Source organism: Podarcis liolepis, assembly GCF_965112155.1.
Source record: "Podarcis liolepis genome assembly, chromosome: 6".
Classification (NCBI taxonomy): domain Eukaryota; kingdom Metazoa; phylum Chordata; class Lepidosauria; order Squamata; family Lacertidae; genus Podarcis; species Podarcis liolepis.
In genome coordinates this window covers 52,003,028-52,026,471 of record NC_139559.1, presented here as the reverse complement: position 1 = coordinate 52,026,471, position 23,444 = coordinate 52,003,028, and the positions used below count along the sequence as shown (strand labels likewise).

Here is a 23,444-nt window from a genome sequence, read left to right as displayed (position 1 = left end):
CTGCTGTAAGGGACTGTTCTTCCCTGCTGGTTTTCATTTAAGCTTCCATGAGGCCTTTGTATCTGTTCTGTGCTCATTGGACCTAGCAGCACCCATAAAAGGTAAATAGGAAGTTTAACTGTGTTTTCTTTCTGCTCCTCTCAAGGTTGGATCTGACAGCATTGTAGGTGCATCAACACAACTAGGAGAGAAAACGGCAATTAAACATTCTGTCATTGGTACTGCATGTGTGATCAAAGACAAAGTTAAAATTACTAACTGTATCATCATGAACTCTGTCAGGATTGAGGAAGGGTAGGTAGTTCTCTTAATTTTTTTGTGGTTTGACATATTTAAGTTTTGGTTACTGACTCACCAATGTCTGCTGAAGTAAGAGTATTCCAAGCACACTTGATCTTGGCTGAAAGCCCCAGGACAGAAGCTTTCATCTCCCAAGACCAAAAGAAAAATGATGAAAGAAAAATAAATGTTAAGTTGCAAAGGTAAGGGGTTGCATTCAGTGTAGCACTACAGTGAACATTACATTAGCACAACCATACCTTCCCAGGTTGACGAGCCCCCTCTTCCCCTCATATCCATCTACAGCACGTGCAGAAATCATCTTCTTGGCCATTGGACCCATTATTGGTCTCGTCCATTCAATCCACCGTAGCCTGTCTTTGCATGCAGGGGAAGTCCCAATCTCACTGAGGGTTTGAGACCCATTGGTTACCCTCACCTGCTTTAGCTGGCCAGTTGAAGCCATTTCTGGGGTGTGGCTGCTGTCACATACTGACAGCTTCCAGGAGCCACAGGTGAGAGATGAGTGCAGGGTGGGGACCAAAGGTGGACAAACTACCCCAAAAGGAGCATGGTGTGTCCTCCTAACACTCCATACACTCCACAAATGCTAAGTGGCAGCATTTATTATTTGTTTATGTAGGACTCACAGATTTTCCCCCAAGGATTGCAGCCTCTGTGGAGTTTCCCAGGGCTTTCCTCAGTCTTTGGTACACTGACCTTCCAGTCCTTCAGCATAGTTTTAACCTTTGATAAAAACAAATGGTTACTGTGCTTGCTCTGGCAGCACATATGCTAAAATTGAATGATTCAGAGAAGATTAGCATGTCCCCTGTGCAAGAATGACACGCAAATTCATGAAGCATTCCATATTTTAAAAACAACAACAAATGGTTACCTGAATGGCAGCTGTCATGAACGTTTTCCACCTCCCTTTACAGAGCAGCTTCCTGTGAGCACTAGTGAATAGGAAACCCTACGATCTATTGACTCCTTTTTGCTTAAGCTTGACGTTGACTCATAGCTCTCATGAGGGTGGTGAGACCCCTGAAAAATGTGAAGTTGGTTCTCACAGCCACATGCTTGGGTGGAGGGGAGGAAGCAAAAGATGTCAGAGCTACCTGAAGCCCCGTCGCAACTGCCCAGAGCGCCGGGGCTTTGGGATAAGAGGCGGCTCTGCACAAGCCGGGGCAGCCCTCCCGCGGCTTGTGCAGAGCTACCCGAAGCCAGGGCGCAACTGCTCAGCGCGCCGGGGCTTCGGGATAAGAGGCAGCTCTGTGCAAGCCGGGGGAGGGCTCCTGCGGCTTGCACAGAGTTTCCTGAAGCCTGGAGAGCGAGAGGGGTCAGTGCTCACCAACCCCTCTCACTCTCCAGGCTTCAGCGAAAGCCTGCATTCGCCCCATAGGACGCACACACATTTCCCCTTCATTTTTGGAGGGGGAAAAGTGCGTCCTATAGGGCAAAAAATGTGGTATCTCATGTGTGAAATTATTCTGTACCTTCTGCTGTGGCATTAAATAATATTTTCCTGCACTATTCTAAATATTGAATATTTAAAATTCCACTACCCATCTGCTTTGCTGTCCATGATTCACCCTCTGATAGAGCTCCTCTGTGTTAGATTGAGTATTTCATCTAAGGTATTTGTGAAATCCCATCAACCCAAAATAGCCCTTGTGCTGCTTGGCCTTCATGAAATGAATCAGGAATTCAGCACCAAATAACAGATAGGATCTTCTCTTTAGAGTTGTGGTTTAGCTCACTTTCTCACCTGAGAGTTTTTACCTGGCTGCATGTGTTCAACATACAGTGCTGTTTTCAACAATAAAGAAATGTGGAGACATTTGGAATTTGCATCAAGGCAACTCTTTAATAATGTTTATCTTTTAATTAGCGTGCATGAGCCCATTGATTTGCTATGACAGAAAGAGTTATTTTGAGCCAGTTCTCTTTTACATCAAGTCTAGATTCCTAGTTTGGTTAAGTAATCCTTAGCATTTTTTTAAAAAGAATCCAATATAGCTAAGTGAGATAATCAGTTCTCTCCTTAATGCTTTCCTCACTACACCGCTTGCTCTTCCATTTCAGAAGGCAGTAAACTAACGCAAGTTCCATATGTGCTGAATGACAGGCATGCTTGACCAGGTTTGGCAAGCAGGCGGGGTGAACTGGTAAAAGCTGTTAAAGGAAGTAATTTATAGAAGAGTATAAGTGCTGAGAGATCCTGGCAAATCAGGTGACAGGCAGGAGTGTAGAAAATGCCCATGTTTCTTTGAGGACATTCCCAAGGGCTCAGTGACAAATGACTGCACTAAGCTGTGCAGCCAGGAAGAAACTGCTACCCACACTGCAGAGACTATTCAGTTGCCAGCCAGGTGCATCCATGCACAGTGCACAGTAGCCACATGCTCTCCTTCAATCATTACAGCAGCTGGGAAATGGGTGTTGGCTTTTTTACTTTGGCTAAAGTGTGGCAAGGTAGGAGTCATGATTTATGCCTTAAGTGTTTGATACTTAAGTCTTTTGTTTTTAGGCTGCTTACCATGCAAACAGCTACGGCCCCTGGCAGTAACTGAAAGTTGACCCTTGGCTTCAAGCTCTCTCATTGGTTCTGTTCTGCTCCTTCTGCCACATATTTGACCAATGGAAGAGTGTGGCTTGCAATGAGAAGTGAGCATAGAGATTGGCTGGTGAGTTAATAGCCAATCTCTGTATCAAAGCCAGTTCAGCTAAGTAGAAGCAACTCTCCCATAGCCCACCCCAACCATCCCTAACAGTAGGTAATCTGCCTGAGTTTCTACAGCCTGAAATCCAGTTGTTGTGGCCAGTCCAGTCAAGGATTGTTGCATAGTATCAGAAGATGCTGGGGAGAGAAAATCTTAATAGAAGCATATCTTCAAGATGCTGTTCATATCATTCCATTTACTGTATCTTTCAACAGAGCAAGTGAGCCTCTGTTTTTTGTAGCATTAAAGTTGATTCTAGAACCCCAGAATGATCCACAACTAGTTGCACTCAGAGCCAAACTGGGTGTCAGGATCACAAATCCATGAGTTTAAACCTAGATATTCCACAGCCATGTAGAAAGTGGGGAATTGGAATGGTGGTCACTGTAGTGACTCTTAGTTATGTTGCAGATTCTAATAGATGTTATGGTTAGAGGTGGGAGATTCACAAGAAGTATGCTGATTCCCAAGGGAAATGGAACACCAGACGGGAAAGGAACAATCTTGGAAGCAAAGTTGACAAAGGACAAGCTTGCATATTCCCAAGCTTAAGTTTAGTCAATAGTACTAGAGAGATCCACATTTGGAGTTGCTAATTTTGAATTTCATTAAGTTGGAAAAAACAGTGAAGCAGAAACATCAAGGTCTTACCCAAATTTCAGTTTTTGACATGTAAATGGAATGTAGAGGAAACACCTCAGGGATACTCAATTGACAAATTATCTGTGCATTGTTTAATAGGAATGTCTAGGTGTCTAGTCTCATGCTCAACCAACTCATTCAAAAGGGATTCTGTTGCAACTTGTCACAGAGCCCTACAATTTATAATTATTCTCCATGTTAAAAATACTCAGTTTGCTACTATAACATGGGCAGGAGACTGTAGCCGTTCCATTGGGAACTTCCAGCCAAGTTCTCACAGCACTGAGCTGGCTTTGCCTATCATGTGGCATGCACAGCACATCTGGGAAGATTGCTTGCCAAATGACAAGTGGTAGTGAATGTCATCAGAGTAAAACTGATGTCATTGGTAACAGTAACATGTTTGGCAGGCTCTTTGCTCTTATTGTATAATTCAGTCAGTTTTATTTTCAGCATATTACTTAAAACACTGGATGTGCTCGGCTGCATTCCAAGATGCCATGGGCTTAAGCTGGCTATGTTTGTATATAAAATGTTTGCCTCTGGGTCTGCATGGTTAATCCATTGGGATAGAAGTGTTAAAAGACAAGATAAAATCAACAAAGTACTTTCTGGCCCACTTTTTTTCCTCCCCCAAGTGAAGGCATGGAGTTTTTGCCTATAAGCATGGTAATAGAACACTCAATCTAGGAATGATAGACGACTTCTAATCCTGCAGTTTTCTTGCATTTTTAGAACTAGTCTAGATAATCCATATTGGCCTCCATTTGTGCGGTGTGTAAAAATGCATTTGATGCTTGAAGCTAATAAATCTTTAGCAGCCACTTAAACCTGTCCCCTCCCAGTTAAGGGACCAGAGAGAATCGCTGCCCTGATTTGCACTTTGATGGCAGTGGGAGCCCCTCCCCCTCACAGACACCTCACAGAATGTGTGAGCCAGACACACTTATGGCATGTGATCTGCAGAGATCTCACGCCTGCTGTCCTCACCAACCAGGCAGATACGCTGCATGACTAGGGTCTCCATCTGAAAAGATGTCATTGTGGAGGATCACTTGACTTGCATATTCTTCAAGGGGAATGCAAGTGGGTGAGCTTCACATGCACAATACAATATGAAGTTCGCTTGAGGTATTGTTCAGTAATAGCGCTATGCCTCTTTGTATACTTTAGACACTTGTTAAATGAGGTAACTTGCCTAATTAGGTAACTTACAGGTCAATTCAAGGAACAGGTGAGGACAAAATCTTGGACAAGGGTTGGGACAAGGGCCTGGTGACTTGAAAGCTACCAATATCATGTGATAAAACAGACAAGGGAGGTCACTTGTGGGGATGATGACTTGAGGAAGTGAACAGGCACTTTGGTGTCTGAGGCACAAAATCCAAATAGCACCCTTGCCACAGGGCACTGTCTATGGGGAAATTCTGCTCATGCTGCTTGAAGATGAATGGGCATTGCAAAAGCAAGCCCTGTCCTTTTGTATAGCTCCTGTTCATTCAGTGGAGTGCACCAAGAGAATTGCTCAGTTTAAATGCTAAGGATCATTGTGATGGGAATCAGTGTGGTCATACAAGGATGTTGAGGTGAAAGAGCCTGGATAAAATGTTAGGAGTTTTGAAAGTGTTGGGGAGGAATAAACAAGAATATTTGAACACAACCTAGATGATATATTTGGCATCCAGAATCTGGAACATTCTACAAAGGCCAGTACACCTGGTCCCATCACTCTTCACTTTCAGATGAGCAGTGGCTTTATTTCAATTTTATTTTGCGAGATAAAAGACTTTACTCCTACTGAAGCTGCTGCTGTGAGCTGGCTTACATTATTTTATTGTTCTTGATTGTTTGTAAGCTGCCTCAATTATAGTTTATATGGAAAAATGGGATAGAAATATCTGGGACCTTCTACAGTCAATCATAGTTAGGAAATGAGCTGCTGCTTGATGGTGATTGTGTTTTTCTAAAGCACCTTTTCAGTTACCTGCCTGAGTGAATGATGTAGATGCATTCACTGTTCACTAGGCAGCAGGCTGATGGGAGAAAGAGCACATGTGTCTAGTTAAGCTCCGCTGCCGCCTACCACATGTCTCCAATTTAATGCTACTTTCTATGAGAATGTGTACAAGGGCGGGGGAGGGGAGAGAAAAAACCCAACCAGCAAGGCAAGAGGAGTTGGCTGCTAACTGCAGATTGATTGTGAAGTTTATGAGTTGTTTCCTCGATGGTGCCAAATCAGCACCTGATGTACAAAGTTGCGAGTGATCTGAAGAAAGTTCTAATTAAGCCCAGGGTGGTATTGGGGATTTATAGGGGTACAAGCACAGAAGCTTTCTCCCACCCCCACCTTGTATAACACGTACAAGGGAACAAGCCTGCTGCCAAGGCAATATTTGTGTGGCATCATAAAATATATTTTACAACATAATCCCTCTTGAGTAGGAATGAGAAAATGAAGTTGTTTCCAACCTCATAGTTGCGAAGCTGCAAATAATGTGGAACTCATGTGGAGATGATCAAAACATTTTATATTGTGGTGGTCTGCATCCTAGGATGGTAACTGTCATAGGAATGCCTCCTCTTCAGTTGCCGGTTTGGCATGCTGCTTGTGGGGCTAGACTAAGGCTGATCATATGGGACACACTGATGCAGGCTACTTATGTCCAGTGATAAATGGTAGATTCTTTCTGGAGGACACTTTGCCATCAGTCAGGCAGTATGGGCTGAACAAAGTGCTCTGGCATTAATGTGAACCAGAATTTGTTTCTGTTCTGGAGAAAGCATTTGCCCCACAAAACTAAGCAGCACGAATTTGGAACTCCCTGTTTATACTGAGTGGGCTTTGTGGAAGATGTCCACCACTTAAAAAGGACAAAAATATTCTACATATAAGATTTATATTTAACGCCAAAGCAGCTCTTGCCAAAGACAGACAAGAAACAGCCAGCAAGATGCTTGCTTTGGCATTGGGCCTGGCCAACTATGCCTCTGGAGCTCCAGGATGAGCTCTGCACTGCATTATACTAATAGAGAATGTCGCTTCTTGACACCTTACATGTCCTTCACCATTATGAAGGACTCTAGTTAGCAGACCACCCAGAACCATTGCATAATGGCCCATAAGCCTGTAGGAATGCCCACTGGATTTAATGGGAGAGGGGGGTGATGCTGTTGCCCTGCCCAAAGACCAAGTCCCCGCTTGAAGAATTGAGACATTTGTAGCATTTGCCCCCATCCTTCCTTATTTTACATGTTCATTGCACTTTGCTGGAAGCAATGATGAAGGTACATAACTGAAAATATTGCAAGAAGCAATGAAAATATAATAGCACTTATGTGACTTCTCTCTCTCTTCCCCTCCTCCAAGTCATAAGGCTGTTGCACTCTGTTTTAAAGTTGGAGAATGGTACCTAAATCTGAAGAGAACATATCTGAATGGATAATTCCCCAAATCAAGCATATTGTCAGGGGTTCAGGAGCAGAGACGCAGAGAAGGGAGGAGACAGAGAGCGAGGGGGAGGAATACGAAGGAAGGATGAGTGGGGATGACGACCCGAGATCACTGAGCCTGTCTAGCGAGTCCGAGGATTCCCAGAAGGGAGCGCCAGCAGCCAGAGCAAGGAGGGAGAGCAGGGGGACACCCCAGGAAGAAGGGTCCAGAGAGGGATCAGAAAGCAGCAGTTGGAGATCGGGACCCACGTTCCCAGCCGGGAGCAGCGGGGAGAAAGGGGACCAGATATCGGGCTCCGGAGACTTTCAGAAGGAGGGAGGGCATGAGTCAGGAGTAGTCACGCCCACCTCGGGGAGCGAGGAAACGATCAAGAGGAAAGTGGAGAGTTGGGCGCGCGCGCCAAGTTCAAATGTAACGGAAGCTGGCGCAGCCAGCAGCCCAGAGAGTGAACCGAGTCCCAAAGCCCGCCGCAAGGAGGCGGAAGGGTCAGGGGGGTCCGCGTCAGAAGAGAGTAGGAAAGGAGAGACCCAGGGGGGCAGGAGGACCCAGAGACGGAAGGAAAGGCGCAGGAGGTGGAGCAAGGCTAGGGTTTTAAGCTGGTGCGCTAGAGGCGGAGACTCAGACGGGTCTTACTGTCAGGGCTGCCGCCCAGTCCCAGCTCACATAGGACCAAGTCAGCCAGCGTTCAGTTTCAAAGAGTCTTTATTGGATTACAGGTTCCATTTCCAAACTGCAACGTGCAGCCCTACTTCTTCTTCGTCGTTCTGACCTAGAAGAAGTAGGGCTGCACGTTGCAGTTTGGAAATGGAACCTGTAATCCAATAAAGACTCTTTGAAACTGAACGCTGGCTGACTTGGTCCTATGTGAGCTGGGACTGGGCGGCAGCCCTGACACATATGAAATATGGAGGTACTTTATATGAGAATAGAAGGTGGTGGGGTCTGCTGTTACTTCAAACATTAAGCTGTTTCCCAAAACAGTGCCATAGCCTTTATTGCCTTATTGAATTCAGCAAGTGGCCACAGTAAGAAATTCTCATGCTGTTTTTAGAACAGGTGTTTTTTAAAAAAGAAATCTGTTCTGCTCTTAGGCAGAAAAGTGAAAGGATGGAGAGTGCAGGTGCATTGCAATGAGTGTTTGGGCTTAAATTCGATCCAGAGGTCTGTGGGACATGATCTCAAAAGTAATGATCTGACCACATGAGGAAGAATAAAATGCCTTTCCATCATGATCCAATGATCAAAGATAAGATGTTCCAGTAACACAAACACTGTAACAAATACATGGCTGAAATAAATGTTATTGTGTTAAGCAGTTGTGAAATAACCTAGGGACAGGGTTTTGACAACTGCGCTAATAATTCCTGAATATAAACATATTTCGGCAACAACTGAAATGTATCTAAGCAGTTCTGACAAGCAGGTACTGTGACATCTCTGTTTTGGATTCTGCTTCAACAATCATATTAAGCTTGTATTATTTTATCTGCAAATTGCTTTGCAAAAAAAAAAAAAAAGTCCACATTAGCTTTAAATGCCATAATATTCAAACATGGGAAACATAGTCTCTGTACCAGCTGGAACAGCTCTTCTGGGCATAACTGTGTTGGTGATTTTTATGCCGCATTATAGCCCTTCTGATTGGCTCTGTGGCATATTTGGTCAGATTTAAAGTTGCATTGTCGCTCCTCCTGCTGCTTTGCTTCTCTGTAAGCAATGTAACTGACTGAATCTACAATTATGGGTGGCTTCAGAGTGGGGTAGAGAAGCACCTAGGAGCAATTGTACCAACAGCCTCTGTGTTATATTAGACCTTTTTCCAGAAACTGACTATATCATTACCTTGAAAACTTGTGAATTAAGTGAGCAATTCTGAGTTCCGGAAACGAGTCAGATCCATAGATCAGTAGTCCCTGAGAGTCATGCCCTGACAAAGCAGTCAAAGGTAACATTCTAGTCCCATCACAATACAGGTTAGCAGATTCCAGGCTTGTATGGAATTTAAAAATCCACTGTATATCCTGCCACATTTGTGGGGCTGCCAATACAATACATGGTGAGATCTGTGGTTCCCTTAGGAGCCTTGAAATGTTGAGCCAGTCTTGACACCCTTGATACAGATGTCGGCATTTTCTAGGACACCAGGTCCTGGAGTCACAGACACCAGCTCTGAGACAGGTTGATCCAGATTGTTTTAAGAAGCTGAATGTTCAATACAGCTGCAAGATTTCTAGACTATCCCAGGTTCCGACATGAAATATGCATATTCAAAACTTGCAATAATTTTGACCAAAAGGATGAAAGCTTTACAAGTTATGGCTAATTACACTTTCCTGTCCCCTTACTGGGCTGAATGATTCACCACATATTCCTTCACAACTCTTCAGAGCAGCATAAGCCCTCGTGCAAAATCCAGCCAGGGCTTGTTGAAGTGTACCACATTGCCAGCCTTGCCCTGTGTCAAATAATAGGTGGCTGCTGCTCCATTAGCCACTACCCTGGCATTTAAAAGCACCACAAAAAAGAATAGATGTGTTGTGCTTCTCCATGTCTGTAGACTGGCTGCAAGGCAAGGGTTTGTCATCCATACCTTTTTGGGTAGCTGAGTCTAGGGCTGGGGCACTGCTTGAGGTCTTGACCTCAGTCATCTAAGCTCCTTTTCCTCCATGGCTGTTCATTACTTTAATCACTGAGTCCTAAATAATTGGCGGGTAGCCTGTAATTATGGGCTGTGTTTTGGATTTCTGCAGCCTGTTCCTTGTGTGCTGAACGCTGCAGATTTTAGTCTCCCACCCTTCCCATTCCCCCACTCCTCCACACTATGTTTGATTTCACTCAGATGCATTTTTCTGGGGCTAAAGAGAATAGAAGACCACAATTCCTTGGCTCTCTCGCTACCTTTAGGTGGTGGAGGCTTTGCTTTTCTCTCTCTCTTTAAGTATAGAGTTAACTTCCCTCAACGCACTTGATTTATAGACAGATAGCAAGCTTTGAAAGTCAGCAGTCCTGGCACTGTGTAAATCAGCCTTCCTTATTTATAGTTTCAACAGGAAAAGGAATTATTTCCCAATTCTTTACATTTCTTTCCGAAGTAATCGACCACCCTGTCCTTTGGTTTAAAGCTGTGTAGCTTTACCACAAAATGGGGGGGGGGGGAGAGAATGAGGCCTGGGATTGCTCTGCTATAAAAACTCCAGATTGTATGTTCTTGGACATTGCCTTTAAAACAGCTTCCTTCAAGCCCACACAAGAGATGGCCTGTGTCTTTGCCTCCCTCTCCTCCCCCTTCTTTCAAACAATCTCTGACCTCTTAGAAAAATAAATAAAAGATAAAGCAAGGCCTGGAATGCTGCAGAATGAGTATACATTTTACTCTCTGTTGTTTTCTGCTGGGATTAGTTGTTTACAATGGAGGCATGGGGGAGGGGAGGGGGTGGGTTGCGGCTTTACTGAAATTAGAAGCATTTCAGAGTCATCTTGTTAGGTGGTCTCTGCTTTAAAGACTTAAATCCTTGTAATCTCCCCCCCCCCCAAACTTCTTGGTCATCACTCCTCTTCTCCATGCCCCCCCCCATTTCTCTCAAAAGTCAGACTCCCAACCCCTTTTTCTCTCTATCACACCTGGTCAACACATTAACATATTTTAGCATCAGATGGCTGTGTCTGCATTAGTATCACAAAATTGGGCTAAATCCCTTCCTCTCCAGAGAAGACCAGTTCAGCTACTTGGATTTGCTTGAAGCCAATCAAAACTCCTAGGTGTAATTTCAGTTTTAAGTCAAACGGTTTGTGATGCATCACAGTTTTGTAGCTTTTTCATTATTAAAAAAATTAAAAACTCTTTAAAAAGCCTTTTAAACAAAACAAAAAAAGAACACAAATTATGCTACTGAACTTAAAAACCTTTATAAACATTCATATTGATATGTATACATAGCCCTCCAAATTTAATGAATAGATGCCATGTTTTCACAAAGGTTTCCATTTGTTGGCTTCCTTATCCCAAGTTTCACAATCTCAGTAAGTTTAGACATTTGTACAATGTGCCATGCTTTGGAGAACCATTTTTAAATTGTAGTTTTTTTGGTCTGTGCCTATTTTGGTCTGTGCCAATTGTGATGCCCTTTTGCTCATGAAAGGGCTTTTGATCTTGTGTAGAATCCTAGAATTGTAGAGTTGGGAGAGACTACAAGGGTCATCTAGTCCAGTCCCCTGCAATACATGAATCTTTTGCCCAACGTGGGGCATGAACCCACCACCGAGACCCTGAGATTAAGAGTCTCATGCTGTGTCATAGGAGCGATCAAGTGGTCTCCGCTAACATCACAGAGAAGTGGTTTTTGCCAGTTTCCCCTTCTCCCTATAGCCCCTTGTGCCACTCTTCACCCTGTCCTGGAGGGTCCCCCAACTCCTTGGAGCTAGTTTTCAGTGGGAGCTGCAGAGTGCTTGTGAGAGGCAAAAATGCCTCCCTTGCTCTTCCACTAGCATGAGCACAAGAGCACCAGTTGAATTCCACCCACCATTAACAAAGGAGAGGTGAGCATGTCATGTTTATCTCCCACCATTCCATCCAATAAAGCAAGTACGTTGTAATGTCGGAAAACATTTCCATGCCACATTATCACACAATAGATCACATCTCCAGCATTTATGAATGACATAATCATAGTTTTCCGTTTGTTGGGGCTCAAATACTATTATTATTTTATAATGTTTCCCTCATATTAATATTAACTGGCAGAGCAAAACATTTAGTACAGATTTTATCCCAGTCAGGCACTGAAACAATTTTGTTCTCCATTTAAAGATTTGTTTCATACTAGTAATTAACAGATAGCAAATTGACAGTGAATTCTAAAGAACATTTTTGGAATCGTTCCAATTAACAACTAGTATTTCAAAATCAGTGAATGCTGTTTTCATATTTTCCCCATTTCTCCATTCTGTATTTCAATAATGAGATCTTGTTACTGTCTGGTTCTCTGTATACTTAAAAACACACAGTTTCGTAAAATATACCACGGGTTCCCAAAGTGGTCTGCGGACTAGCTTCCTTCAGGTGGTCTGCACTGTTTCTGTGAAGAACTCACTTGCCTTTTGAATTCCATAGAATTCTGTGGAATTCAAATTGTAATAGGATACAATACAATATAAGAAATAAAAAAGCAAAAAAGATACAAATAAAAACCATACAGCACCTATCACGGCATATTGTGATTGCTACAAGAGGCAGAAAAATAATGAATTGGTCCACCAAGATCCTCAGCAATTTTTAAGTGGTCTGTGGGGAAAACCACTTGGGAGCCACTGAATATACCATTATAAAAACAAAACCACTACAATTGCAGAACACGTAGAACAGTTCCAAATGGAACAGAACGGAGTATCTTCCAATGGGCTTGTGCCATGTATTTAATGTGTCATTTTCAGTGCCATGACAAAATAGTAAGAGTTTGGGCAGGCTGTTCTCTTTCTCTTTTGAATTCTGCAAAGAAACTCATTATCATTTACCCTCCCAACCAAAATTAGATAACATTTTCCTGCCAAGTTGTCAGTATTTGTGCATGTATACTAATTGGCACATGTTCAAAGACAAAAAGAAACCTCAGGAGTGTATTAATTCTAATAGCAGCAACTCTGCCCATGCATGACAATTTTAATTTCATCATTTTCCTTAGACTTATTAAGCAAAGAGACCACCCTCGTTACTTATTAAAATAATAATAATTACAAGATATCTTACAGGTTTTTCAGCGCAATAAATATAGTGGTACCTCGGGTTAAGTACTTAATTCGTTCTGGAGGTCCGTTCTTAACATGAAACTGTTCTTAACCTGAAGCACCATTTTAGCTAATGGGGCCTCCTGCTGTCTCTGTGCCACTGCTGCACGATTTCTGGGTTAGCGGAGTCTGTAACCTGAAGTGTATGTAACCTGAAGCGTATGTAACCCGAGGTACCACTGTACTATTCTGTCTCGTAATGTCTTTGTTGATATCTGTGTTTTATTTTGTATTGATTTTACAGCCTGAAATTTGACTATGGCTCTTAAACAAAGCTTGAGTTGCGGAATTTAATGGACATTAAATATATTATGATTAGCATAGAGGCTGATTTTGTGTTCACATTGGCCAATTTGTATACCTTTAAATCACTTGTGACTTGTTAATAAGGTGAGCACTGCAGATTTTAGCATCAGAAGATATCTACTTTCACAGTGCTGAAAATGTAGATTGTCCTTTTCGCAACAATAAATGTGTTTCCCATTAGAAACCACTCTATCCGATACAGTCTTACATAGGTGACTGCTAGCATCAAAGCTGTTATACAGGCTAATGTTATATTTGTAGTTTTATAGGGATACAGTACTCAAACTGGAAATCAAATTGCCAGGAAATCAGATGCTTACCACATAAGAAAATAAGCTTATTTCTTGACAGGGGTGGGGGGACAGAAAGGAGTTTGAAATAAAATAAACACAAAATTCTTCTGTTGGCAGTCTTTATAGTTTGATTTTTAAAATGTGCACAAAAAAGCATTTGCAAGTAATTTCCAAATGGCTGTATTACATCTGTCAGTGAGTGGAAGGAACACCCACAAAATGTGTTTTACGTCTTCAATTTGTTTTCCACTCCTGTGGTAAAATCTGGCCAAACTGCTCTATTGTGGGGCAGGGCCCTAGTGGGAGCTTAGAATTATCAGTGTGTTTGAAATCCTGCATTATAGATACTGAATTTAAAATGTTTCCATCCCTGGAAGCTTTTGTCATCCTGGAGCTGGAAAATACGTTTCCCTTGTTTTGCTGGAATCTGACATCCAGAATGAGATTTCTGCTCTTTCACGGATTCTTTCAGCCCAACAGATGTTGAAAGCAGCCAAATTTTGTTTCTTAATAAGCCCAAACAAGAGCAGTATTAGAATGCCGTTATTAGGCCAAATAAAAGCCACAAAACATTAAGCGAGCTTTTGAGTAACACAGAACTCTTCCTCAAGCTCCCTGTTTAAAAAGGTGATGGAGGAGAGGGTGAGGGTATTGGCCTGTTTGCCATATGTCTTAAAAGGATGCTTCTGGAAGTTCTTTGCAGACTAATTGATTTCAGTTTTCCCCAATGTAAAATATTTTGTAACACCAAAGCATACTGGTATAAAGAACTTACCCTTTGAAAATGTAGAGGTGAGCAGTTTACTTTATGTATCTCCTGAAATCACAGCCTAGCATCACAAATGAAGCCGGCTTAGAAGCTTGGGCAAGTTCAACAGTATGCGAGAGAGTGTGCTCTTGATTTGTTTTCCATGACATTTGTTTTAGAGTCACTTGGAATCAAGATATTGAGAAACTTTCAGCTTGGAAAGTTATAGTTTGCAATTCTCTGCGATGGCAAACCACGGGTATCTTGCAAGGGCTGCACCTGAGCTTGGGGTGCATTTTTAAAAATCCCAACAACACTCTGGGTTTCCAGTGTGTAAACCAGTGAATCCTAGATACTCTTCATGCTAGCACTGTTGTGCAGTAAATGGAGCTGTTGGAAAGGAAGCAGCTGTGTCAGTGTAGCAGGGATAGGGAGCAAAGGGAGAGAGAGAGCTGTCTACACAGCCTTTCCCCTCTATTAACATCTCAATAAGAGGCCTTGCCAAGGCAACCTGAGCTAGATGACTCCATCATGCATAACTGTGCAGCCTTGCTGTGTGAGAGGGGAGGCAGTTGGGCTTACAGCAAGGAGAGTCTTGCCTGTTCAAAATGTCTCCCTTTTCATACCATAGGCCTGCTCCTCTCTGAGCCCTATGATGTCTTAGAGAGGGAGTTAAATTCTTTTCAACAAGAGGATTGTCAACTCAGCTTTGACTGGAGAAGCTCAGTTCCCAATTGTCTGAGATGGGAGTCGGTCTCCTTAGCAACCCGGGGCATTATGATCGTATCCTTGCGAATTTTCATTAAGTCCAGTCAAGGTCTCTGTCTTGATATTTGAAGCCCTGTATATGCTGCTTGTGCTCACAGGACAGTCTGCCTGCTTTGACAGCCATGTTCCACTGGAACAGTGACGGGCAACCAATAGGGGGAGCAATTTCTCAGGGTCTAAATCTATCCTGTGCCAGGAGACTTGAGTGCAGCTTTCTTTAGCTGCAAGTGGGCAACTTGGGAATGGAACATGAAAAGCTTGAATTTTACATTTCAAGTGAGGCTGTCACTTTCTTCAACCAGAAATGAGTAAATGTCGTAAAATGTGAAAATTATTAAAACTTCCCCCCAATTCATCCAGGTTTTAATAGAGCTTTGGAATTTGATACCAAACACTAGGTGCTGAAAAGAAATATAGATTTGTGTCTCATTGTGAAAGGGCTTAGGGAGAGCACATAGAATTCCAGCCTTTTGGAAGTATCCAAAAAGCATTATGATTTCTGCATTTCTGTGTGCTGTTATTTTCTGTTTCCACACGGAATAGAAACTTCTGGATTTGCATTGAGATTCCTGCATTGCTGGGGGTTGGACTAGATGACCCTCATGGTCTCTTCCAACTCTACAATTCCATGATTCTGTTACATAATGAAATCACATCTGTTCAAGTAGCTGGATGCCTATGTAGCTTTTCTGTTTTTGTACTTGCTTGTGCACAGACAAGAAGCCTATGATCTGACAATGCTTTGGTATGTGTTTGAGAAGGAAATTGTGTGTAATGCCAGTGAATATTTCTAACACTGATTTTCACACTCCCTATTTTGTCTGATGATGGATTCTCATGAGACAGAGATGCAAAGCAATAGTACCACTTAGATGTATGATTTTGAGAGAGCTGAAATTAGGAATCTAGTGCTTGCTTGCTTGCTTGTTTCTCCTCTGACTCTTTTAACTGTGACTTAAAACCATCCTTTTGCAAAGACTGTTGGCAGGGTAGTATACCTTTCACTATTTTGGCTGTGTCCTTGTTATTCTAGCAAACAGTGTGCAAGGTTGCACCAATTGGGAATCCCTGAACCAGAGAGCATTCCAGGCTTTATTTCCTTGGCTTTTGTTGGTTTAACATAGCAGGGTATTTGTGTGTGCATGAATACAAAGTCAGTGGCAATATTTACCCTAATACAAAAGGGTGGGGGGAGCTCTGCAAGGCAGTAGAAGCTGCAAATAGAAAAGCATCCTGAATGTGAAAGGTGGCAACTGTCTTGTCTTTGTCCTTTTGTATGCTTCCTTTGTGACATCTGGCAGCAGAGCTCTGTCATAGCAACTAAGCACCCAGGCTGGGAAAGAAGAAGACTGGAATTGGAAGAAAGGCAGGTTTTATATCCCAGGTCTGCTCATAGGAAGCTGCCTTACACAAGGATAGGCTATTTGTTCATCTAGACCAGTATTGTCTGCTCCGCTATGACTGGCAGTCATTTTCCAGGGTCTCAGGCAGGGAATTTTTTACTCACCTACTACCTGATCCTTTTTTACAACAGAGATGGAATCTGAGACCATACATTTATGGTTCCTGTCCCCTGGTGGCAGTAGCGGTGCTATTGTTGGTCAAGGAGTCACTACTGTTCTTGGTCTAACTTCTTGCTGCATTTCAGAGCCAGCATGGTGTAGTGGTTAAGAGCCCTGGACTAGGACCTGGGAGACCAGGGTTCAAATCTCCACTTAGCCATGAAGCCCTCTACTGCATGACTTGGGGTAGTCACTAGCTCTCAGCTGAGCCTACCTCCCTGGGTTGCTGTGAGGATCAAATGGAGAGGGGGACAAATGTGTATGCCACCATGAGCTCCTTGGAGAAGGTGGGATATAGGTAATAATAAAAAAATATAATAATAATAAAGCCCCATTTATAATTGCATTACAGGTGCAGCTTACAGAACTGTGTTGTGTGCCATAATGCAGTGATAGAGAGCGGAGCCGATATCAAGGACTGCTTGATCGGAAACAGCCAGCATCTGGAACCCAAATGTAAGCAGATGAATGATCTTTTAACTTTACCACTGTTTTCTAGAAGGGCTACTATTCCTCATCCATCACCACTTCCAGGATTTATCCTTTCTCAGCTAGAGCAATATGCAAGTGCACGTGATTAGCGAATCAGTGGACCCAAGAGAGTACATTGGTGGTAAAAGCAACATCGTGTAATGGAGATTATTTCGAAGCCTGCCCCAAATGTAGACAATAGCGTACTAAAAATAGCTCTGTAGTGAATAAAAGTTATCCTTAAAATGATGGTGGCCCTTAGATTACACACGTGTCTGGCAACACAAGGAGTTACTAACTAAATAGCTATTGTCACATGCCCCAGATCAGGTATGCTTGGTGGCATGAATACAAATGGGAAATTAGATTGTGGCCATTTTGAGGAGAGGGGTTGTCAATATATCCATGATCTGATCCATTGTTGCCGGTCTATAGTTTGGTTCCTGGATTCTCATGGCACCAATTTCAACAAATAATTTAAATTATTTGAAAGTACCTCCTAAAACATAGGTGCCTGTAAAATGAGTTTGTGCTCAGAGGATACGCAGCCTGCCAAGTCGGACCATGCTGCCTCTAACCTTTGAAAGTGCTGGCGATAGAAGTTGCAGGGACCAACATGCTGTCTTGTGCCTGGAGCCATGAAGCATACACTGGAATCAAGGTGGAACATGCACACATGAAATAAAAAGTAGCCTAAAACAGTTTTGCTATAATCATGAGGTGCATCAAAAACTGGTCCCTACAGTACAAGGAGCTGGTATTGAAGTCTTAGCAACTGCCCATCTGAGCTGGAGAGCCCATGGTTGATCAAGGACTAGCTGTTTAAACTATCTTCTCTGAAACCAGGGTTTTAAAATGAGTGGAGGAGGGAGGGTTGGTACCTCCTTTGCTTGAGATGTGGAACTGTGACAAAAGCATTGCACCCAAGCGGTTAATTTGTGGTAGAAATGGTTGGCTTGCCTTCTCTCTCAAGCTGATTTTTAGGCTTTAACTGTCTGTAATGGAAAGGCTGGCTGGATTTGTATACACTGTGCATGACCCGAGTTGCAGAAGTGTTTACACTGTGTTTTGTCATTTAATTTGGACACTAATGCATTTGGTTCTCATGGGCATGAACAGACACCACGAAGGCTTTCTGATCATAACGATTTCGTCATTATTTCTTTTACTTGTTTAAACCACCCTATCCCCCACAATGTAAGCTGGACAATACTTCAAAGTAATAAGTAATGAATCTTCTAAATTCTGCCTTTTAAAAAACCCTCATGCTCATCCTGGCCATGGATAATTTGCTCAGGCTTGGACTTTGTTGGGTTGCTAGAACTTCCAAAGTGAGGAGCAGCCCCAGGAATACCCATTTATATTCCTTGACTGTTTGCTGTACTTACCCTGTCAGAAGCGGTATTTCCTGTTGCTATCAATTGGAGCTATTGCCACATCCCATCAAGAGTGCACTTTGCTTCCACTATTCCATTTTTCATGTTCGATATTGAAGGGAACGCAAGAGTAATCTAATCTTGCCTTTCCCACTCACATAGGCCAAATCTTCGAGATTTAGCATATCTCTGGGGGCATGAATGGAGCGATCCTAACCCCCAACCCATGCTGCTTGGTGTTTGGATTAAGCAGAGATATCTCTGTAAGGGGCAGGGAGGCTCTGACACAGACTATTTTACAGCTACCACAGGCAATGTTCCCACTGATGAGAGGCCCCAAAATGGGTGTGTTGAGGGTCGGGTGCAGAGGAACATTGATTGATTTGATTGATTATATTTTTATGCCGCTTTTCATTCAAATGAATCCCAAAGCGGCTTACAAACAGTAAATAACAATAACATGATAGAACATAATAGAAAGTCACAAATACAGCATAAAGCATATATAATAATTAACAGACCGCCAGTAAAACAATTACAGTGGTACCTTGGTTCTCAAACTCAATTTGTTCTGGAAGTCCGTTTGACTTCCAAGACGTTCGAAAACCAAGGCACGGCTTCTGATTGGCTGATTAGCCCTGGAAACAATGCCAGCAGCCGAAATGGATGTTCACAAACCAGAACACTTACTTCCAGGTTTGTGGCATTCAGGGGCCAATTTGTTCATCAGTTAAGCCGTTTGGGAACCAAGGTACCACTGTACAGAGAACTGGGCTGGCAAAGGATTGGCTGGATATTAAGCCAGCCCCTTTGCAGAAGAGGAATGTGAAATTGGAGCAATAGAAACAATGTGTATTCTAAAGGGATGCCAGTTGAGCACTCTGCTATGCCTGCCTGGCGCTGGCACTTCCCCCCCACCTGCCCTCCTGACCAATAGGAGGCAACAAGGCTTCAGATGTAGAGGTGGTGATCAACAGTTAGGGTTGCTTTGTAATCCCGGAAATAACATGCCATGCAGCATTTTCGTTCAGTTGCCCAACTACTCTTACAGCTGGGAGGCGCTTTCTGCAACCCACATTCAGTCTAGTCCACTATAAATTGAACCCACTGGAGTTGTCATTTGTTTTGGTTTTGTTCGGGGGCTATCTTCCAGTTGTCCTAGCAGATAGCTGTTTCTCCTTTCCCCCCCATCTTTATTGAATATTTGACAACATCTTATTTCCTCTTCATCGTTTTTTCCCTCTGGACCATTGCTTCTCTAATAGTGAAGTAGGCATCTCTTGTGAGGCACCTGCAATTTTTAGAAAAGATTCAAACTCTGCCCTGACTCTACCACCACCACCATATATTATATGTATCTTGAAAAAGAATCTTGTTCACAGGTGATTGATTATCAGTGCTAAATGCCCATTGGAAATCAGCACTAATACCCAATTGATCTTCTTTGGTGGGTAACAACCACTTGTTTCCTGCATGCGCAAGTAAATGCGCACACAGGCAAACAAACACAGTGTTTACCCAGTTACTTATTGCCTTGACCCCTAAGCTACGAATTAAAGTGAATGTTGCAAACTATGAACCACTCTTCCAGTTCCTTGGGGAGTATTGAGTGATGATCCTGTTGACTTGGTAAGACCCATAATAACAGCTTTTGAGGATGCCTGCTCTAGAGTAAGTCTGGAGTTCCTGTGGCCAGTCTTCATATGTCATGGGTTCTGTGTTCTTTATTGTGTTTGTAGGTCCCCACTTAATTTGCCTCAATATGTTCACATACTTACAATTTGATGACCAAAAGCTTAGCTAGTACACAGTTATTTTGCTTCAGTGTCTTGTGGACAGTGTTTCATTAAAGGCAGCTTAATCCTTCCTCATGCTATTCTTTACACTCAGCTCTACGTTATACTCTGTTCTATGTTTCTGACCCTTCCAGTTCTCTGTTATGCTGCTGCACTTCCTTGGAAAAGCCATCATGGGTCCAGTGCTAAGGATCTGAACATACTTTTTATTTGCTAATAGATTTATAAACTTAAGAAATAATATTCTTCAAGAACAGATGGGTATATAACCCTTTTTGGCATGCTGCTTCTTATGGTTTTGTAGGTCTTAAACAATTTGTTATAGTCATGAATCCAAGAGCTGCAAGCATTCATCTTTCACATGCCCATTAAATATAAAGTCAGCTTTACAACCCGCCTGGCACATTTGTTGTAGCCAATAGCTGGCAGTAGCCTTGTAATCCAGTTTTACCTTCTTCAGTGGAAACCAAGCTAAAGTTAAAAGGCTGCTTGTCTCCTTAAAATGTAAAACGTTTCTCTCTTCTTCTATAATAATGATCATACTTTTGCAGAAAGGTCAGAAGAGATCAGACTCTGAATGCAGAGGTCTATCCTGGACTAGAATCTATCACAACAGGAAACTGCTCTGTGTGGCCTGAGGTTCTCTGTAAACAGCCCATGTGAGTCAGAGACCTTGTTGTTAGCTGTCCAAATCACTGCATGACATTTGTATAATCGCAACTGTGCATCTGGAAGGCCTTGGAAATTTAACTCCAGGGAACTGACTTTAGGGGCTGTGTACATGCAGCCTACAGTGGCATCTGCATATGGGTGGCTCTGCAGAAATATAGAAAAAGCACATTGTAAGAACCTGCAGTCCCATTCATCTCCTGTTCTTGTTTCTCCCCAACTCACCTTCAGAAGTGGGCTGAGGAGCCCTGGATATGCATCTGTCACATATGCACCTGGAAATGCTGACAATGCTTTCCACAATTTTTCTACATACATTTTAAAAATATTGTTTAGCTCTGCTTCACAAGCATGCCATTTCTTCCTCTCTCATTATTAAATTTAGGGACTCGGTTTCAAAAGTAGCAGGCCAGGCTTGATGAAATCTCTCTTGCTCAAATAATAGTAGGTACCCATAAAAAGACAAAATATAGACTGATGTGAGCTAGATATGAAAATATCCAGATTCTTGCTAATCCAAGAAGATTGTTATCTAACTCTAGGACTGTTTGTTCACAATAAAATATAGCTCCCCTGTAGCAGCTTATCTGCAACATGTGATTGCAGAATCAGTGAGAGGCCCCTTAAGAGATTGCATATAGCCCTCTCAATGAGACAGAGCCACTGAAAGGGAAGGCCTTGCCAGTCTGTTCTTTAAGTCTTCAGATGACTGTGGTTCTTGATGGAGACATCATCTATACCTGAGTCAGCTATGAACACTGGGAGCTGCCCAGGGCTTGCTCTGATCTTTTTTATCTTGCCCTTGACTTGACGAAGGGTCTGTTTATCCACTATCACTTTCCCATCAAGCCCCAAAAGAACATGATACCACGTTGTGTGCAGTGATCTCAAGATTCAAGTGCAACAGTCTTTGAAGTAATGGGATTTTGATGCTCCTTGGCAATTCCTTAAAACCTGAAATATTAGTCTTAGAACTCTTCAGTTTTTTCCTTCTCAGATGTGGAGCTCTGCCTGTCTCAAGAAGACCTAAATCAGCAAACCAATCTCCCTTCCTTCTGTTTCTGGGTAGGTCCAGCAGGGTTTCTAGGTTTAGTTCTGGAATGGGGTTCTCTCATACCAGCATTCCTTCCCTTTGTCTTGACTTGCAAACTCTTGGAGAGCATTAAGCTCCTGGGTTCTCCTGGTGCATCTATGACTTTGTCCTACCCAGCAATAGAAGGGACATGTCTGTCCTTCTTCTCCATCTGCATGCCTCCTGGACTTCATCTGCTGGCTCTTCTTCCATTGGTCTAAGTCAGGGGTACCAGCTTGTTCATCTTCAGATGTTGTTGAAGTTCACATCTCATCAGCCCCAGGGAGCATGACCAGTGGTCAGGGATAATGGAAGTCAGAGTCCAGAAACATCTGGAGGGGGCGCCATTCTGCCTTCCCCTGGTCTAAGTGCATGACGGGCAACCTATCCGAACTGAACCAAGTAAGCAGCTTTCTTCAGGGATCTTGAGCATAGTTGCTGCAGCTGTTCCATTACCTCCATCATGATCACAGAATACGCCTAATTTGTCAGAAGCAGGAAAGGTGCTGAATTCAGAACTTTGAGGCAGAGCTAGTGGTTTCTTGCTACAGCTAGATGCATGGATATTCCAATCCTAGGTATTTGCATAAGCAAATTCCTCCTGTTTTGCCCCTAGTTGCCTTGTCCATTGTTCCTCTGTAAGACATTTACTTTCTTGCCCAGCTCCCAGCACTTACACCAGAAGACATCAGTCCATAATTAATCCTGGTTAAGCAAGACTTTTCACTGTGGGAATAGCTTTCTGGGGCTAACTAGTCCCAAACTAAGTGGTTATTGTCCAGGCAGAAGTCTCAGTTTAATTGTTTTTAGTGAAAACAGTTTGATAAAGCCACTTCCGGCCTGCCCAGGAGGTGGGGTTGCGGGCTTCATGCCCACCCCCCACGTGAGCGGGGGCTGGTTTCAGCCCCCACGAGAGCAGGGGAATCCCGGCCGTGTCTGCCCTATTTAGGGCCGGCGCAGAGGGGGCTCACCCTCTTTTCGCCAGCTAGCCCCCACGTTTTCCCGCCCTCCCTCCGTTTAGGTAGGCTTTAGGTAGGTCTCTGACTTTGCTATGGACTTCGGTCTGTCGCCGCATGGGGCATGGTAGGAATTTTTCCCAATTGGCAATTTACAACCATTTGGTTTTTCACCTACCTCGTAGCAACTCGTCACAACTCTTCGGCATTGGCGGTAGGCATTGGTAAGAAGGGGTTAAGAGGATGTGAGGGGGGGGAGGAATGCCATCACCTCCCCCCAGTGAGCGAAGGGTGGTCCATTAAAGGACTCTGGGGGGCGTGGCCCTGTCAGAAGCCTATGGAGGTGTGGACCAAAGGCACACCCCCGAGCAGTGACCCGGGGGAGCTCCTAGTCGACGTGCCTCAGCGGGAGACTCCCCCGATATAGTGTTAACCCTTCCCCGTGTCTCCAGCAAATGGGCTGGAGCCGGATAGTCGTTAGGACCAATGCCTAAGCCAATGCCTCTCATTCCTGAATTCAATAAAGTTGTGGCCTAATTCGCCCATTT

At 43.2% G+C, this 23,444-nt stretch overlaps 1 protein-coding gene and 2 long non-coding RNA genes across 5 annotated transcripts in view; 1 reads left to right on the top strand and 2 right to left on the bottom strand.

Annotated features, from left to right (window-relative positions):
- The window catches only part of EIF2B3 (eukaryotic translation initiation factor 2B subunit gamma), an 87,783-nt gene that overhangs the window by 62,028 nt on the left and 2,311 nt on the right, over window positions 1–23,444 (top strand). For all 3 annotated transcript variants that reach the window (XM_083509672.1, XM_083509674.1, XM_083509673.1), the window contains exons 10-11: window positions 146–294; window positions 16,909–17,012. In XM_083509672.1, coding sequence (XP_083365798.1) covers window positions 146–294; window positions 16,909–17,012 — 253 coding nt within the window. The remainder of the gene's footprint in view (window positions 1–145; window positions 295–16,908; window positions 17,013–23,444) is intronic.
- LOC310709736 overlaps window positions 6,905–23,444 on the bottom strand; it is a 33,464-nt gene continuing 16,924 nt past the window's right edge. The window contains exon 3 of the long non-coding RNA XR_014527658.1: window positions 6,905–7,063. This is a non-coding gene — a long non-coding RNA (uncharacterized lncRNA). The remainder of the gene's footprint in view (window positions 7,064–23,444) is intronic.
- LOC310709748 lies at window positions 19,589–23,096 on the bottom strand. Its single transcript, XR_014527671.1, has 2 exons — window positions 21,700–23,096; window positions 19,589–21,669 (listed from the first exon to the last, which is right to left on the bottom strand). It is a non-coding gene; the product is annotated as an uncharacterized lncRNA (long non-coding RNA).